The 17,764-nt window shown below is 51.1% G+C and overlaps 6 protein-coding genes across 6 annotated transcripts; 3 read left to right on the top strand and 3 right to left on the bottom strand.

Annotated features, from left to right (window-relative positions):
* Nucleotides 1–286: 286 nt before the first annotated feature.
* On the bottom strand, nucleotides 287–1,264 carry J4E82_001008 (uncharacterized protein; the record flags this gene model as incomplete). The annotated part of the gene is made up of 3 exons (XM_051727326.1): nucleotides 287–587; nucleotides 638–1,040; nucleotides 1,093–1,264. 3 exons carry the CDS (start codon nucleotides 1,262–1,264, stop codon nucleotides 287–289), a joined length of 876 nt encoding a protein of 291 aa, XP_051593133.1.
* Nucleotides 1,265–1,553: 289 nt separating this feature from the next.
* J4E82_001007 (uncharacterized protein) lies at nucleotides 1,554–3,331 on the bottom strand (the record flags this gene model as incomplete). Its single annotated transcript, XM_051727325.1, has 3 exons — nucleotides 1,554–2,671; nucleotides 2,721–2,979; nucleotides 3,029–3,331. 3 exons carry the CDS (start codon nucleotides 3,329–3,331, stop codon nucleotides 1,554–1,556), a joined length of 1,680 nt encoding a protein of 559 aa, XP_051593132.1.
* Nucleotides 3,332–3,987: 656 nt separating this feature from the next.
* Nucleotides 3,988–5,760, bottom strand: J4E82_001006 (uncharacterized protein; the record flags this gene model as incomplete). Its single annotated transcript, XM_051727324.1, has 6 exons — nucleotides 3,988–4,244; nucleotides 4,357–4,664; nucleotides 4,717–4,977; nucleotides 5,032–5,145; nucleotides 5,207–5,459; nucleotides 5,514–5,760. 6 exons carry the CDS (start codon nucleotides 5,758–5,760, stop codon nucleotides 3,988–3,990), a joined length of 1,440 nt encoding a protein of 479 aa, XP_051593131.1.
* A 943-nt stretch (nucleotides 5,761–6,703) lies between these two features.
* On the top strand, nucleotides 6,704–8,192 carry J4E82_001005 (uncharacterized protein; the record flags this gene model as incomplete). Its single annotated transcript, XM_051727323.1, has 4 exons — nucleotides 6,704–6,985; nucleotides 7,043–7,465; nucleotides 7,515–7,930; nucleotides 7,988–8,192. 4 exons carry the CDS (start codon nucleotides 6,704–6,706, stop codon nucleotides 8,190–8,192), a joined length of 1,326 nt encoding a protein of 441 aa, XP_051593130.1.
* A 2,162-nt stretch (nucleotides 8,193–10,354) lies between these two features.
* J4E82_001004 (uncharacterized protein) lies at nucleotides 10,355–11,718 on the top strand (the record flags this gene model as incomplete). Its single annotated transcript, XM_051727322.1, has 3 exons — nucleotides 10,355–10,589; nucleotides 10,669–11,130; nucleotides 11,183–11,718. The coding sequence occupies 3 exons, from the start codon at nucleotides 10,355–10,357 to the stop codon at nucleotides 11,716–11,718; spliced, it is 1,233 nt and encodes a 410-aa protein (XP_051593129.1).
* Nucleotides 11,719–15,139: 3,421 nt separating this feature from the next.
* RPS18 (ribosomal 40S subunit protein S18B) lies at nucleotides 15,140–15,753 on the top strand (the record flags this gene model as incomplete). Its single annotated transcript, XM_051727321.1, has 2 exons — nucleotides 15,140–15,470; nucleotides 15,521–15,753. 2 exons carry the CDS (start codon nucleotides 15,140–15,142, stop codon nucleotides 15,751–15,753), a joined length of 564 nt encoding a protein of 187 aa, XP_051593128.1.
* Nucleotides 15,754–17,764: the final 2,011 nt, after the last annotated feature.

The raw sequence follows: 17,764 nt of genomic DNA, 5'->3' as shown, positions 1-17,764 counted from the left end.
CGATTGCGCATGTACATGGTGGACGGATCTAAGGAGTGACGGCAGAATATAGGAATACACGCAAGAAGAAAGTCGACGAGGGGCTACGTCTTGTCTGGATGTTGCGGCAGACTGGTGGCAGATGCATCTGGGGATAGCGGAGCGGAACACGCGCGCCGAGACCCTGTCCAAGATCCTTGGTAGTTGAAACCATGCCACTGTCTTTTGCGACTTCATCACCACAACAAGTGTTTGAGCTACGAGGGGAGTTGAGTTTGCCAAGTGTCGCACGAGTCTTGCACTTTCTCTACATATTCCTGCCTCCAGTCACCTTGATCGTCTCCCCGTTCACATAGCTGAACAGCGGACTCGCCACGGCCAACACGGCACTCGCGGCCTCCGTCGCCGTACCAGGTCTCCTCAGCGGAATGTCCATGTGCTCCTGGCCCTGACCAGCACCCGCCTTCTGTGCCTGTGGTATACCCAGCGCTACCTTCTCGCCGTCGGGTGTCGTGATGAAGGCGCCAGCCTCCTTCGCCGCCGTCAAGCGCGTCTGAATATGGCCGAAAGCAACCGTGTTTGCGCGCACGCCGAATTGAGGGCCCCATCTGGACATTGTTAGGCGGGACATAGTAGGGGAAAGATGATAAGGACGTACTCTTTGGCAATTGTCTTGGTCATACCAGTAACACCTGCCTTGGCCAGCGCGTAATTGATCTGTCCCGCGTTGCCATTTACACCACTTGTGCTTGAGATGTTGATGATGTTCCTGGGCTCGCCGTCCTTGACCCTGAAGTACGGTGCTGCAGCCCTCACAATCTTGAATGGCGCTGTCGCATGCAGGTCGACAATAGTGTGCCATTGCTTGTCCGTCATCTTGTGGATCACACCGTCCCATGTGTAGCCGGCATTGTTCACAATGATGTGGATCTTGCCGCCTCCAAACTCAGCGGCTTCAGAGATGAGCTTCTTGATGTAGGCATCGTCGAGAACGTCGCCTGCCACAGCTATGGCGCTGCCACCAGATTCGTTGATCTCTGCGGCTACAGAGCCCGCTTTCTCTGCGAGCTGTTAGCTGGTATTTGGAGATTCAAGATACTTGCATCAACCCACTAGCATCTACATCAGCAACTACAACCTTCGCACCCTCTTTCGCAAACAGCTTTGCAGCCTCAGCGCCAATTCCCTGTCCAGAACCTGTAATAATGGCAGTTTGGCCAGCCAACATACCCTTAGGGTAGTTGAGATGGCCTGCAATCTGGTCGATGCGCTTAGAGTAGGACATTATGCTTGTGAGATCGCTTGTACTATCAATGTAGATTAAGGACCGTAAAAATTTCACCAAAGAAGAGAGCTCAGTGTTTATGGACGCTCTTCCATGAAATGCGGAGTAAGTCAACCGCAACGACCGACATCATTACCTCAATATGCCGAGGTTCACAGCTAGCGCGTTTTGTGGCTGCCGTGGACGCGCTTTCCTAGGTTTGGCTGACTCGACTTAAAGCACCATCATCAAACAACAAGCAACGGAGAAGAGTTGGCTAGATTTCGCGTCAAGTGTCATTCAGACAAAACTAAGTCCTTCTGGCTCCCTCTAACTGCAGATACGCCTGCTCGATCTCCTCCAGGTAGTCCTGTTCAATAGCCCTCCTCTGCACCACTTGCTTGAAATTAACCTTGAGCGGTTTCTCTTTCGTCGCGGCCATAACCGTCTCCCTCGGAATCATGATTTCGTCGATATCGTTCTTGTTGGCGCCAGCAATTACGCTATCATACAGCTCATCAAGCAGCTGCGCCTCGCTCTTCTCATCCAATGCTCCCTCCTTTACTTGCACAATAACGTACGGCGCAGGACGACCCTCTCCGCCCACCACCACGTTCTGCACCTCCTTGTGTTGCAGAATCCGGCTCTCAATGTCCTGGGCATGGAACTTCGCCAGCCAGTCCAACTTGGTCAAGTCATCTTTGCGAGCAGAGAATGCCCATCGTGTGCGACCGTCAGAGTCTTTGACAGGTCGGTACAGCTCCTTAGTTTCAATACGCTTCAAGTACCGATGTCCTGAGTTCCAGAAAGCTAGCTGGAAAGGGTTGGCACGACCATCCTCAGCATTCTCGAGGATAAGCTCGTGAAGATTGTCCAAGCCCTCCGTATCAAAAGGCACCATCTTATGATCATTCTCCGGAACGAAGTCGTGCGTGTACCAAAGGCTCCTATCCGCTGGTCGTAGATCAATCTGGTCTCCAGTCTCTGTAGATCCGATGACTGGGCTTAATCGCGTATGCTGATAGAGGTCGTCCCCAATCGCTCGGTCCAAGGGTGCGCCAATGTATACGACGAACTCCAGCGATTTCAAAATCTCTCTGGTTACTGGATCTTCGTAGAGGCCGGCAATAGTAAAGGGCGGACACTTCATGCCATCGATCTTGTTCATCGAAGTAATCTTCTTGAACAGGGCGGGAGTCAGGGTAACTTCGCCTCTGGGCATCATCACACATGGAGCATCGAGAAACACTGGCGCCATGATCATCGCATGCAGGCCGGCTACCCATTGCGGTGGACAAGGATTCAGAGCTGTCTTTCCGATCCAGCTTTCATACACGATGCCTCGAGGCCAGTGTCTTCGGCTAAGTATGGGTACGTTTCTCAGCGCGGACCACATCCCGTTGGTATGAAAGATGGGTTTAGGATCGCCTGAAGAAATATGAGCTTGTGGCTTTTGAATGCGTTCTGCTTGACTTACCAGTAGTACCGGATGTATGGATGATGACTATCTCATCCCATTTGGCCTCTTCAAAGGTTGTCTCATATGGGTAGCGCTCCTGCCCTTCATTGTCGAGCATCCACTCCAATGACGGCACTGCACATAATTTCAAGCTCGACTCCGGTTTAACCAATGGTCCTGCAGGATCATCTGTTGCATAGAGCCAAACTTTGCAGTTGGTCAACGCCACCAATCCCGCCAGCCCCTCGTTGGTCACACGGCCATCTGGAACCAGTAACTACAAGAGTCGTCAGTCAAAAACTCACATTCTAAAAATCAACACTTACCTTGCGTCGACTTTTAGCAATCGCCGGTACCAGGATGGCATATCGGGGATCGTTCGGCCCAAAGTAAGCAACCGTTTCGCGATCTACCGCCTTTCCGAGCTGCTCGTCAAACCAGAAAGCCATCTTGTCGATGGCGTTGGCATACTGCTTCCACGTAATTGTTTTGTAACCATCCTGCTCCCAGTCTTCCAACGCGTATCTCATGAACATGTTGCTTGGTATCCATCTCGCCTTCTCTTCGATAGCATGCACTATGAGTTGGCCCGAAGGATGCTCTACTCCGTTCTCTGCTATAGAACCCATAATGTTGTATTGAAGATAAGACAAATTGCAATGGTACAGAGCAAAGTCCGAACGCAGATTCCGGTGCAGATGCACCTTGATATACTCTCAATCGTTCACACCTCATTTGATCATTGTCAGCATCGTGTAAATACCGGCAGAATAGCCAGCTAAGTCAGTAAGCACAGCCTTAGCTTCTGATCTGCTCAAACGTATCAGCTTACGCGATTCTGTACGTCTTTCTCCGATTGTTTGTGTTACCTTGATCTGAGATTGTGTGACTTCCGCATTCAGCTAGTGCTGAGCTCATCAACTACGTCGACCTTTCATACACAGGCCGTGTGTGTATGCTTGTATTGGCAAAAGGTAGCGTAGAAAACAATCTAACTTGCATTATGGCATGTCAGCACTTGATAACGCCATGCATAAAGAGGAGAAGCTCATTTTCATACAAGACGCCCCGTTGATGACGGAGAGGCAGCTAGATGACCAGTGGCTCACGGCTTGTCTACGTGTTTCTCCCTTACGCCCCGTTGACAAAGACGAATTTGGAGTTGCGAGCACAATTTTCAGAACATCAGGCTCAGAATTACGTCAAATATTGTATTCACGTCTATATCGTGTTTGTCTGAAAGGACCCGTTCCCAATTCGTCGAACCAGACTTCTCTGGGCAGGCTCATACCTTGGTCTCAACCTCAACATTGTCTATCTTCTTCTCTTGGCGACACTGCTCTTCCGCAATCACATCCGCAGGGATGCGGTCTGGTGTTGAATTCACCAGTACCAGCATCGGGCCTAGAGCAAGAGCCATCAATGCGAATGTGACGCAGAATCCGATTAGAGGCGATGTCTTGATCTGCGTGTTCATGCCGTACGAGATGGCTTGTCCGATGGCCTCAAGACAGCGGAAAGCTGCACCATTGCGTACGTTGGCTATATCTTGTCAGTCTCTGATCTGTTAGAGCTACTAGGTAATGAGGCATACCTTGAGCGTCTGTTGCAAAAGAAGACAGTAACCAGTACATATACGACTGTCACAAAGGACCGGTGGTTTGAACAAAGAAGTACGGCAAGAAGGAACGCGCATACAACGAATCGTCCCAATCGATCTTTCCGGGGTTGTTGCTGTTGAAACGAGCTTGCATGACAATCGACCAGATGTACACGCCAAGGTTGAGGAGCACGACCGTGAAGAGACCAATCTGTGCGCGACGTCGTTGACTGACACCCTTGAGATCAAGTATGAAGCCCAAACCGAAGCATCCAACGATGCAAAAGAAAGGCGAGATAAGGGAGGAGAGTGCGCGGGCGCGGACGCTGAAGTAGGTACCAAGATAAGTGGACCATGTACCACTAACGCCTTATCAGCAGGTGTTCATGTCAGTATCTGGCAAGATTGACGAACCTGTAGAAGAAAGACCATATAGCCCAGAAAGCAGATAGTAGGATCAGCTTTGAGGTCATAGTTATCTTGATCTGTTTGAATTCCATCTTGGTGCCAATTTTCTCGGATACTAGGATACGCGTTCCGTCCGAGCGTACGACTCGTTCAAGAGGGGATATGAGGAAGGCAAAGGGCAAGGCCATGCATTCGATAATCAAGAAAGCGACATATGTATCGGGTGTTACACCACCGACTACACCTTTCTCGTGATTTTTCGACAGACTGTAGGGCTAAGGTCAGCTATCGCTGTGTAGGTTCCACATCGAGAAGACTCACTTGATAGCACCGCCGACTAGCTGCCCCAAGTTTCGAGCAACGATCCAAAGAGCTAAGTATTTGCCACGAGATCCGGATGGTGCAAGAGACATAATGGTGCCCGACTCAGCTACACTAAATACAGAGGTACTAAGTCAGTGTATGGCTTACATGTAATTCTTACAGAGACACTTACTACCAAGTGCCGGTGCCAATGCCAGTGAAGAAGCCACCTAAAATCAGGTACCACTGGTTTCCAAACTTGGAATTGCAGTAGTATGAAGAGCCTCGAATTGGAAACGAGCAAGCACCGATGACCAATGCCCACTTTGTTCCAAGTTTGTTAACAATGGGTCCACCGAGGGCACAGCAGACAGCCAGCATTGTGTAGTTGACAGCCGTCGCAATGTTCGAGGTTTGAGGGGTTGCGAGACCACCTCCACCGAGACCTGGAATCTTCTTAACTTAAATCACTACATTTGATGCGTCGATAGGAAGCTTACCGGCGATAGCATCAGCCATGGCAGGGCCACAGAAGGCCTGCACACTGAGTAACATCATTTGTGTCAAACTGTGTTGCCAGATTCTCTTCCATCTTGGCACTGTCCTAGCATACTCTTCCATGTTGACTCTTTCATCGGCTACCTCATACGTGGGAGGAGCGTTGAGCGGATCGCTGCCCTTTGTGCGAAGGGCATCGTCATTACCACCAGCATGTGTATTTGGAGGGGCAGCGTCGAATTTAGACATCTCAGAAGACTCTTATTGGCAGGACCAGAAACGAATAGAGACAGATGTGAGCTGAGCTCCGAGCTGAAGTGAAACCAAAAGCATAGCACGCGAGCTTTATATATACCACATCCCCTCACATATCTCCCACCTGCCGTCTATCCACGCATCTAGCATCCCGGCTTATCTGTGGATTTCGGGCCTACATTACCCCAAGCTGGGGTAAAGCGAGTCGTTCCCGCCGATGGGTCCAGCTGATAGCGACTTGTGGAGTCGATGGCTCCGGTGGCAGATGGGTGTCCGAGGGAGAGGGCAGTCTGGGTGAGAATGCAGGCTAGGCTGAACATGGAAGTGCGAACAGTCGGGAAAAGTGGAGGTTCTAAGCTAGGATAGTTAAGGGATGGCAAGCACGCGCTAGACATGGAACGTAGGCTTTGCAAGGCTTAGATATCGGGTTGCTACGCTTGGGTTACAGCATGCGAGTCAGACGCAAGATGCTCCGCGGGTTGAGTACTGCGCTCGTAACAGTTCGGGGTTGTTGATATCGCAGTGCAGCTGTATCGACCCATTTCTGCTATCGCGATGCAAAGTTTCAAGGAAGACCAGCATTTGCTCGGTGCGCAAGCTGGATGGGAACAGAGATAGCCGCGGCTTTACGCACCACTGACGCCCGCCAGCCTAACCCTGTTTGGACACTGTAACAGTCGGGATCGCCAAGCGAGGAGGGCCGGCGATACTTGGGACGGCAGGCCTCAATTACTTAATCGAAACTTCCTGAGTTCGCATCTGGCGCGTGCGAGATGGGTCGCCATCGTATCATTCTAACGGTGGCGTGTGCAGCCTTGATCGATACTTAACCGGCGGGATAACATCGTGGGTCGGTACTGATAACGACTTCCGGCATCGCTCTTTGACACTCCAGTACGCGAGAAGTCTCAAGCGTGATAGACATTGTTACTCCAACATGGCACCTACCAGGGCCAATACTTCCGTCATCGTAGTGGGTGGTGGCGGTACCATTGGGTCTTCAACAGCCCTTCATCTTGTACGCACAGGATACACACCATCGAATATCACAGTTCTGGACACTTACCCGATCCCATCATCCCAATCAGCTGGCAATGACTTGAACAAAATCATGGGCATCCGCTTGCGGAACAAGGTGGATTTGCAGCTGAGCTTAGAGGCAAGGCAGATGTGGACAGAAGACGATTTGTTTAAAGAGTACTTTCATAAGACCGGGCGGGTGAGTGACAACACGTAAAAAACGTATGAGCAGACTCAAGGCTAACGGATCTTATAGCTTGACTGCGCGCATGGCGAGAAAGGACTTGCGGATCTCAAACAAGCTTACCAGGCCCTGCTCGATGCGAACGCTGGTCTGGAGGCGACTACAGAATGGCTAGACTCGGAAGATAAGATCCTGGAGAAGATGCCGCTTCTCGATCGCGAACAGATCAAGGGATGGAAAGCCGTCTTTAGCCAAGACGGCGGATGGCTCGCAGCAGCAAAAGCCATCAACGCTATCGGTGGATTTCTGCGCGATAAAGGCGTCAAGTTTGGCTTTGGCGGAGCAGGCTCTTTCAAACAACCTCTTCTTGCCGAGGGCGTTTGTATTGGCGTTGAGACGATCGACGGAACAAAATACTATGCTGACAAGGTGGTTTTGGCGGCTGGTGCATGGAGTCCTACATTGGTTGATCTTCAAGACCAATGTGTGTCGAAGGTATATTGCTGCAACTCAATCATTAAACACGCACATCTAACATGTAAAGGCCTGGGTATACGCTCACATTCAACTGTCTCCGAGTGAGGCCGCAGAATACAAGAACGTTCCCGTAGTCTACAATGGCGACGTGGGCTTCTTCTTCGAGCCCGATGAACACGGCGTCATCAAAGTCTGTGACGAGTTTCCGGGTTTTACGCGCTTCAAGCAGCATCAACCTTTTGGAGCATCTTCTCCAAAACTTATTTCTGTACCTAGATCTGCCGCAAAACACCCTTCAGATACCTACCCGGACGCCTCGGAGGTCAGTATCCGCAAGGCGATCGCAACGTTTCTGCCCAAATTTACCGAGAAGGAACTGTTCAACAGGCATCTGTGTTGGTGTACCGATACAGCAGATGCAGCACTGTTGATGTGTGAACATCCTGAGTGGAAGAACTTTATTCTGGCCACGGGTGACAGTGGGTAAGTCTTGGTTCTGTTGTACTGAACGTTTCCACACGTTGCTAATACCATGTGTAGTCACACCTTCAAGCTTCTACCTAACATTGGTAAGCATGTGGTCGAGCTGCTAGAAGGTAAATTATCAGATGACCTAGCACATGCATGGAGATGGCGCCCAGGCACTGGCGACGCGCTGAAGTCACGAAGGGCGGCGCGTGCCAAGGATTTAGCGGATATGCCAGGATGGAACCATGATGGTGAAGCGCCCAGAGCGAAGCTGTAGTTTCAGCTCAGATGGTATTACCCTAGTGCTGTGGTGATTCATGATAATCCTACAATTGTCCTGGGCGTGCCAGTATCTTCGATTTGAGGAAATAAATAAGTGTTCGCTACCAGATCTAGACCCTGAGGTTTTCCATCTGCCACTGCGGTACCACTACCACATAATCACAAGCTCGCTGTAGCAGCCCCTGTGGCCTTGCGACTGTTCCGGGTGTAGAACTCAAGGTTCTTTCGCATGATCTTCAGTGTCTACACACATTCTTAGTTCACTCTCTATACAAGTTCTGAGCTTCTTACTCGTTTGCACCGCTGCCGAAGCAGTCCTCGTGGTACGCTTTTGACTTCTCTGGCTTTCATGTCGAGCCATTCTTCAGGTTTACCTGCTGTGAGATAGTGGTTGAGTTGTTCGGAAAAGATGTCAGTATCATCGTCTTCGGTGGTGCTGAAGAAGTCGTAACCCAGGACTTTGATGTCTATGTTGGCTTCGCGAAGTGTCATGAACACTGGCTTGATGACTTCGAGAGCCTGGTAGAACGCAAGGCTCCATTGCATGCCCGCTTCCAAATAAATCTCGATGCTGATGTTTTGATGATCTTTGAACACGAGCAGGCTGTTCATGCTGTCGTTGAGAGCTTCACAAGCTATCCTTGTACCTTGGCAGATAGTCCCAGCGCTCTCATCAATCGTCATCACAAGGCGCCGAATTTCGTTCTTGACCACGAATGTCATGGGACCAAAGCGGTTGCGTTCAAGATTGGCACGTACGTAACGGTAGTCAAGTTCCGCACTTGACAAGACTCTGAAGTACCGAGTCGCAGCTTCAGATGCGAATTCTAGGCCAACGAATGTGACGTTCGCGAAACGCGGCACAGGCAGCTCTGGTGCGTTGATGACAGCTTCATCTGAGAAATAGTGTCGAGGAACAAACGAGATAGCCTTATCCATGCTCTCGACGTGCTCTCCTGCCCAGAGATAATCGTAGACATGGTCTCGAAGCTCGCGAGGAAGCTTGGCGAGAATGATTGCTGTAAGCGATGAACATAGCTGCAGATCGGCGCAAGCCGTCGCGATACGATCAATCGAATAGCTGGCGGCTTCTAGATCTCTTACGAGATTACAGAGCTCGGTATCTTTGTCCATAATATATTTGAGTTTAGCGTGTCTGAGCTGTTCCTCTTCGTCTGCAGTGTCATCGAACTCGTATTCGAAATCGAAGTCCCAGCGAGACATAAAGTCCCATTCACCAGGCCCTCTCGCAGATTCCTCGAGCAGATTCCGCCTAGCCTCGACTTCTTGTTGAGCTTTGTTGTAGTCCGCTATGAGCAGCCTCCCTTCGTCGTAGAGATCAACGACCCGAGCGCTATCCTCGCAGCTCAGGCCCCAGAACCGACGGTCTGTAGCTGGATTTGGCACGCTACAAAGTTTTAGTAAGATGTCGTATATCAAGCGGGATGTAATCGTACGTGCGCCGTCGTTTCGCTGCTGTGAGGTCGGAGCGATTCGGATCTGACCTAGCCGTACGCTTCATCTTGTAGCACAACATATGACAATGATAAAAGACAAAGTGAGAGAAGAAGAAACTGGAGGGCGTGATGGTATCTGTTGACTGTCGTCCATCCTAGTTACGAATCAGGCACCAGGGCGATGTGATTGGCTCGGGAGCTGCTACAGCCTGCCACAACTGCGATTCACATTGTGTACAGCCAATGGGTTGTCGAGGGCATGTTGATAAAATCTAAAAATCTCGTGACCATCTGCAGTGTTTACCTAGGCCAACTTTCCAGGACGATGAACGAGATCAGGTGCGACGCAGACGGCAACGCCTCTTTCGGTTTAGCTGGGAGAGGCTTATAGGCCCTACGTCATGCACGATATGGAGGACTCCGGCGCGACTCCACTGGAGCCACTCAAATAACCAGCTTTCAACAATACTCATGTGAGCCCACACCGACAATGCGCCGCTACATGCATGATCATTTTGCCATTGCCAGTCTGCGAGGACCCGACCTGACATCGTGCATCGCGAAACGCTGTCGATAACATCTCATCCATCGTCGGACGGATCCAACACGAAACCGGGATAGCTACGCTTGCCAATAGTGGAGCTACCACAGCCATCGCGTGAGCGCGCATACCATTGCGACCACGACTCTGAACCACGATATGGCGCAACAATTTCTTGCCGACCGCAATGGCTGGCTGTCGTTTAGGAGCAGCACGCCTGTGCTGTACATCACCGCCGAAGACACCGAGTTCGACATCGAGACGATGAAGGCATGGCGCGACGAAGGCTTCATTGTGGAATACATACCCTTCGGAAAAGGCGGGAAGCAATATGTGCAAACGCTTCATAAACTAGGCGACAAGATGGGCATTGGGGAACGGTACGCCATCGTAGGTATACAAGCCCCTCACAGCCTGGCGCATGTCATGCGCCTAATCACCGGCCGAAACACGTACTGACTGTATCTGTCCAGCCTTCGGTGATGCTGCAGCCGTGTGTCTAGACGTTTTCTCGGAACCCAAAACAGCCACCTCGAAACTCTGCTCCCTCATCGCTTACTACCCAACATCCATCCCCGATACGCGACATCGCTTTACATCCTCTTTTCGCGTGCTCGTGCATCTTGCTGAGGGAACATCCGGCAACGACAATACCGTAGGCGTTACGCGTCGCCCAGAAGTCCTGGGTATACAGGGCAAGCGGAAAACGGTACAGAAGCGTGTTACACCTGGCATAGGCGCAGGAGGCTTACAGGACAAAATCTTGTATCCTTGCTTTACATACGAAGGTGTGGATGCAGGGTTTGCAGAGCATGACCTGGATGAGTACGATGCCGTCGCTGATGCGCTCGCCTGGAGTAGAAGTTTGAGTACAGTTCGTCGGGGTTTCAGTGCCGAAGTGGATTTGGAGCGGGTACTGGAGGAGAACGAAGAACGTGCGTATAGTCACCCCTTGCCTTCATTCGTATGAAAGTTGACACCAAGCAGAAAAGTACCGTCCCAAATCCCTCGATAAACTCCTAGAAACCTACACTAAAAAGCCTACGCCTTACATAAACTTCACACCAACCATGACTGGTGGAAGCGGACTTCCGGACTTGAAGCGCTTTTACCGTGACTACTTCCTCAAAACCTCTCCACCATCGATGCACATGCGGCTCATCTCGCGCACAGTCGGCGTCGACCAAATCGTAGACGAACTCTACATACAATTCAAGCATACCTGCCAAATGCCGTGGATCCTTCCTGGCGTTGAGCCCACGAACCAGAAAGTTGAGATAGTGGTGGTGAGCATTGTAGGCTTCAGAGCGGGCAAGATATGGTCCGAGAGGGTGTACTGGGACCAAGCTTCTGTACTGTTCCAGGTCGGTCTTCTTGACCCCGAAGAGGTGCCAAAAGATTTCAAGAAGACAGATGACGAAGATGGTGGACTGGAGATGCTACCTGTTAGTGGAAGTGAGGCTGCCAGGAAAGTCATGGATGTGGAGAGTGAAGAGTTTAATGATATGATTGACGATTGGTAGGAAGCAATGACGGATAGTTTAGGCTTTTTTTTGAGAGTTTGCGTAGAGGTATCGAAGCGATGGTGTTAATTACGCTGTACACAGTGAATACAGGCTTTTAGGGAACATACTGCCACCACGATATAATACAGCGTTACTCAACTGCGTCATACCCGCGTTTTGGTACCAGCATGTCGATTAGACCAATGGCGTTGAGGTATTGTGACAACGGACAGGATTTAGAAGAAAATGTTCTCTCGAAAAAAAGAAACGCTTCATTTATAAGTCTCTAGAACGCTAATATCCGATTGTACTTAAGGAAACTCTGGGCGAACGAACACATGGCGAACTATGTTCGTAGTTGAAAGATTCCGTCCTAGCCCATTTGACTCGTAACACTAGAGAGCGAAAATTCGGAAACTCGTGATGTAGCGACGCAACTGCCGAAGAGAACGTGTTGGAATAAGACGAACGATGTCGTATATGAAAATGAATCCGACTTGGGAAGCAACACCACGAAACAGATGCTTGGAGCCCATCCAGCCCCGTGACACCGTAGGAATCCTATGGACTCACATCGACTTCGGACATCAGTGATGGAATAGAAGGCGGGTCTACACGTCCAGGTACCTCCGTATATCCAGTCTCTTTGTTCAGTGGAATTGGGCGCGCGGAGTTTGCGGTTCTGTACCGTAGACCGAGGATGTTCTGTTCATCGAACTGCGGGAGAGACGATTACTTGCACGCCCTCGCGTGGTAGTAATGTTTCTGACAGCATTCCCAGTCGCAGCCGAATCAATGGATAAGCGAGCCTCCCCTCGGTTTCGACGTGTTTGCTGCCAGTCGTTCATGATACTATGTATCGAGAGAGGACGAGAAGATCCTGAGCCACGACGATCTCTTTGCAAGCTCTCGATGAACAGTTGATGTGGTGTAGGAGCCATAGTCATTCGTTCAACAGCGGTATCAGCGTCCGAAAGATTCGTTTCGCTCATGCTGAATGGCCGACTATCTAGAGTATGGGTACTTCCCCGGAAGGTATCCCAGTATTCATTAGTTCCGAAGATGTTTCCAACATAGGCCAAGGCAGAGTGACGTCTAACAAGTGGTCGAAGCAAGAGCAAGTCCTCAGAAGCGTTAGCTTGAGTTCCGACATCACTCATCACAGGAAGACTGGCCAAGGTGGTAGATCCCGTGTATCGAGCTTTAAATTCTGTCAATTGCCTGCGGCCCCAATCGAAGCGCTCGCATGGAGGTAGAGCCTGGATGGCCTGGCGGTCGACCGCTTTGAGCGCAGCTAGCGCACCCGCAGCGGTAGTTGACGAAGTGCAGACATCAGGGTAACCTTCGCTGAATTCGGCATCATGATCTAAGTGAGCGTCCGTTAGATCTGCCTGAGCTGGCGAAAGTGCTATGGTAGGCACCTGAACCTGGCTATGGTCGCCTCGAGTGGGATGATCCTCGCTTGGGAGCAATAGCTTGTCGGTACTGACTTGTGACGTGCGGAAATTTGCTGCAACCTTCCTTTTGAGACGAAGAAAGCTCTTCCGGCCCTTGGATACCACAAGTTTGCCAATGTTCGTATACTTCTTGCTGAGGCTTTGTGCTCGGACCGCACCACTAAATCCGGAAGAGTCTGGCTTGGATTCGCTGCCCACGGCTGCTGAGTGCCGTTGGATATGACTACGGGCAGTCGACCGCACGGATGTCTCCCGTGATGGACTGACTGATGCGACTTCTGGGATGGCCGTAAGAGTGGGATGCAATGCGGCAATAGGGTTGGTGGCCTTGATGATATTGACTAGGGTGCTGTGGAATTCGGTCTCAGCTTCGAGCGACTCCCGATCTAGGCTCTTCGTAGAAAGAAGAGATAATCGCCTGCTATTGCCTTTCCCGAAGGCTAACCACAACTTCTTACACTTATCGCAGCGGACGTCACCGACCTCAGTAGAGTCGCCTGATACACGAACACGCACCTGCACAGAATTGTGGTGGTGGTGACAGCTCGAACAATTGCCGCTAAGGTTCAGTGCCCAATAGCCTTCAGACAATCGATTTGCACTTCCGGTAGACGATGCAGTGTCATGTCTGGCGAGCTCGTCCGTATGAAGGGGAGCCGCTGTAAATCCAAGGCTGTTGGAAAATCCACCTGGGATGACTGAGGGAGCCTGAGAGTCCATCTCTAACGAACGTTTCCCGGTTGTCGGCCGTTGCTAAGCAATGAATCGAGTTCCGCGACTGTATTGCCCCAGACAATGCTTCGCTTGATGCATGAGATGGTCCGGTCAGAGAAAAGAGTAAATAAACAGCAGACAGAAAGATTCTTTTAGGAACGGGTATGTCCTCAGGCTGTGTGGAGGAAGAGTGATTGGTAGGGATAGGTTGTGGCGGCGCTATCAAGTACTCGTTCTGTCCACGGGTGATAAGAACCTTTAACAACCAGGCCTATATGTGGATATAAGGCAGCTACACCGACTGATAGTTTGCGCCTGATTTTAGGCATCATGAATTCTAGCAAATGACTTGGACGTGAGGAGAACTGTTGAGGCCAAAATTGTGGCGCAGCTGTCCTAGAGAAGTTTCGCGCCCTCACGAACCTGTGGAGGCTGACAGAGATGTGGCTGGAATCATGGCATCGTGACAACAAGGACTACATAAGATGAACTGGGAAAGAACAAATGACGTACCGGTTGAATCACAGGCAACAACTTGGGGTCGAGCGGGTGAAGAGATGCATCGCTAGACACCCTGTGATACTAGTGCACAGCCACAGGCTCATAGCCACAGCATCCTGTCTGCAGAGCTATGGCGACATGAGCGGTGAAGCAGGACGTCATGTGCAAGGAGTTTAACTGCGAGTCGAAACGATTGCGCAGAGTCGCAGAGACTGGGTGAATACAAAGAGGGGAGTTGCGACGGGTGGAGCGACGGATATGGTTAGCGTCAGCACTAGTGCCGCTCCCACCACTTGCTTAAGCGAATTTCAGCATTTCAGATCCCGCCGTTTTGACTTCCAGAGCATCGACAACACCACATCGACGACGTACGACAAGCCGCCATCATGTGTGAGTATACCCGGATACTGTCGACTTGCATCACTTGTTGCGACCCTGGCATTATTCGCGCCGAGTGCGCCTCCCCCAGCGCGCGGAGTGGGGTCGCAATGATCGATGTCGAGACACTCCAAGTAGAGACATGCTGACAATGTTACAGCGCTCGTCTCCGGAGAGAAGTCCAAGTACGTACAGACTACAGCCTGAAGATTCCTGTCCGGTCCACTGCCTTCGCTTCGATACGCCTGGTCCGATTCAAGCCGCACAACATCGCGATTCGCCCTTCCAGTCCAGCAGCAATCCGAGGATAGAGAGGATAGAACGATGAATGGATGCAACAAGTGTTGTAAGAAGATTATGGGAACCAAACACGAAGAGAGGATTTCGACATGCTGTTCGGACTGAAGTGGCCAATCGAGGTAGCGGACGGCTTTCGACTGCGGAGATCTACGCATAGGGGCGATACAGAATCGGAGGCACAATTGTATGACCAGAGCAGTGCTGACTTTACCAGCTTCCAATACATCATCCGTTTGTTGAACACAAACGTCGATGGAAAGCAGAAGGTCATGTACGCCTTGACCAAGATCACTGGTGTCGGTCGCCGATACTCCAACTTGGTCTGCAAGAAGGCCGATGTCGATCTGACCAAGCGCGCTGGTGACCTCACCTCCGAAGAGCTTGAGCGTATCGTTACCATCATCCAGAACCCTCTCCAGTGTACGCAATGGCAGTTTCCGTAGCAAAGGTCCCACACTGACACCCCACAGACAAGATTCCTTCCTGGTTCCTCAACAGGCAGCGTGATATCGTCGATGGCAAGAACAGCCAGGTCCTCGCCAACGGTGTCGCCTCCAAGCTCCGTGACGATCTCGAGCGCTTGAAGAAGATCCGCGCTCACCGTGGTCTCCGTCACTACTGGGGCCTCCGTGTCCGCGGTCAGCACTCAAAGACCACCGGTCGCCGCGGCCGAACCGTCGGTGTCTCCAAGAAGAAGGGTTAAAGGTTTTCGCTTGCGCTGGGCAGCTGGGGCTGGAACATGCCTTTACGAAATGGGTGGTGCACTTACGGTGTTTATCAAACGGCTTTCATTGGCTTTCACGCTTACACTTCATGCGGCAATGCACGATATGGAGTGAGGTGGTGCGGCACGGTTAGGGTTGGCCGAATACAGCCTGTACCAAAATCACACATTCAAATTTCGACTTGTTCCAACATGACGTGTGCTCGCTTTCGACAGTCGATGGGCCGTGTTGGCCATCTCGGGGGAATGGCTGTATGGTGCCTAGATAGGCCTAGTAATTGGTGATGAAGGACTAACGTCGCATATGCGGCCATACTTCGCCCACCACGTCACACCACCACCACGCTTGTTAGTACCTCGGTGCGCACTATGTTTCCTGACTACCGCTTCTTGATTTTGGTAAGCAGAGCTATCGGCTCGGTCCGCTAAAGGTGTCTAGGTTGGTTCCGTTTGATCCCACAAGCATGCACAACAACAACGAACGTGGATCGAAGCTGCGATCGGTGGCGCCTGTCGCGCGCAAAATGTTCTCCTGAGGTTCACACATATTTAACTAATTATGTCGGTCCTTTGTGACCTATCTGGTTGATAGATCAAGCGCCAAGTGTGGAGTGCGCTGTCCCACGCATCCTGCAACAGATCGACCTCTCCCGATCATCGGCATCTGCAGTATCATTGTCTCCTGTTCGTCGGTGCTCCCGTATTCCCCGCAGTTTACGCCTTTCTCAAAGGAGGGAACTCGGAAGGCATGTGACTTCCTCGTATGGTGCCGAATTCGTGGCATGGTTGCATATTCGATATGCAGGGCTAGCGAAACGGCCGCATGTCTGAGGTGACTACTGTGGATATAACCCTTACTGATGGTACCGACACTCGTTAGGCCGGTGGAAGGCCTCTTCGTTGCGTTTTCTCCTTTCGTCTGGATTTCTTTCATCCGGCCGCAGTCACTGCCCCGTCATGGCACCACTCATAGCACTACCACGTACTCCTTCGCCAAGAGTGCGCATACGATCACAATCATTCGACTCACCATCATTGCGTATCAGTAGTTCTCCTACGGAGGAATCGCCGCTGTCAAAGTCCACTGGCTCGCTCATCACACTTTCAAGCTACGATGCCATTAAAGCTGCGGCACAGGGAGCAATGCGCTCCATTCAAATGCTACTCCCCCTGAACACCAAGATGAGCGATGAATCCATTCTCTCCGATGCATCTAGTGCCGCTTCTTCAGCGACAAGTTCTCCAAGCTCGGCTGGGAGCGAGACAGAATTTTTCTCAAACCCACCACCACCATCGCACTCGTCGCGACGTCGTCGTCCACGTCCTCACCCCCTATCGTTCGCACAGCAGACCAGTCGTGAGGATGATGTTGTCGCTGAACCAACTTCCCCGTTTCTCTACCAAGACACCAGTTGTCCGATGTACTCGCCGTGGCTAGTTCGCGTAGTACTGGATATGTACGATGTCAGAGGTCTAGATTGGATGGCGATTGCGGATCCGATTGAGCGGGTGTGGGGGGTGCAGACGAGTAGTGCTGACGTGCTTGGGATATTGAGCGACAATGGGCGTGTGCCTAATCGTCGGTGGTGGGATTGAGGTAGTGACTGAGAATGTCGTTATAAGGATGCGTCCGGCGAGCTGAATGTGTGTCTGAGATGGGCCGGCACGGCTTTGACGACAATCTGGTGTTACAAGCTTTTCTTTTTGCTCTCTGTCTTTTGGATGTTTGTTCTGTGGACATTCCTTTTTGGCGACTTTCTTGATTCACAGCATGGGTTAGGTACGGCATTCACACGGTAGCGATAATGACTCAGGACTCATGATCACGAAGCATACGACGAAAACAGACGCAAGCAACGAGAAAGCACGACTCAACGACCCTTTTCACAACTTTCGATCAGCATACATGTGTATACTACTGCCATGAAATGAAACTCTTTTGCGCGTTCACGAAGCCATCCTGTCTGATCATTACAAATACCGATCCGTG

Source organism: Alternaria postmessia (assembly GCF_024291825.1).
Source record: "Alternaria postmessia strain BMP 2775 chromosome Unknown scaffold_3, whole genome shotgun sequence".
NCBI lineage: Eukaryota > Fungi > Ascomycota > Dothideomycetes > Pleosporales > Pleosporaceae > Alternaria > Alternaria postmessia.
The sequence above is the reverse complement of the archived record's forward strand: the minus strand, read 5'-3'. Positions and strand labels throughout refer to the sequence as shown.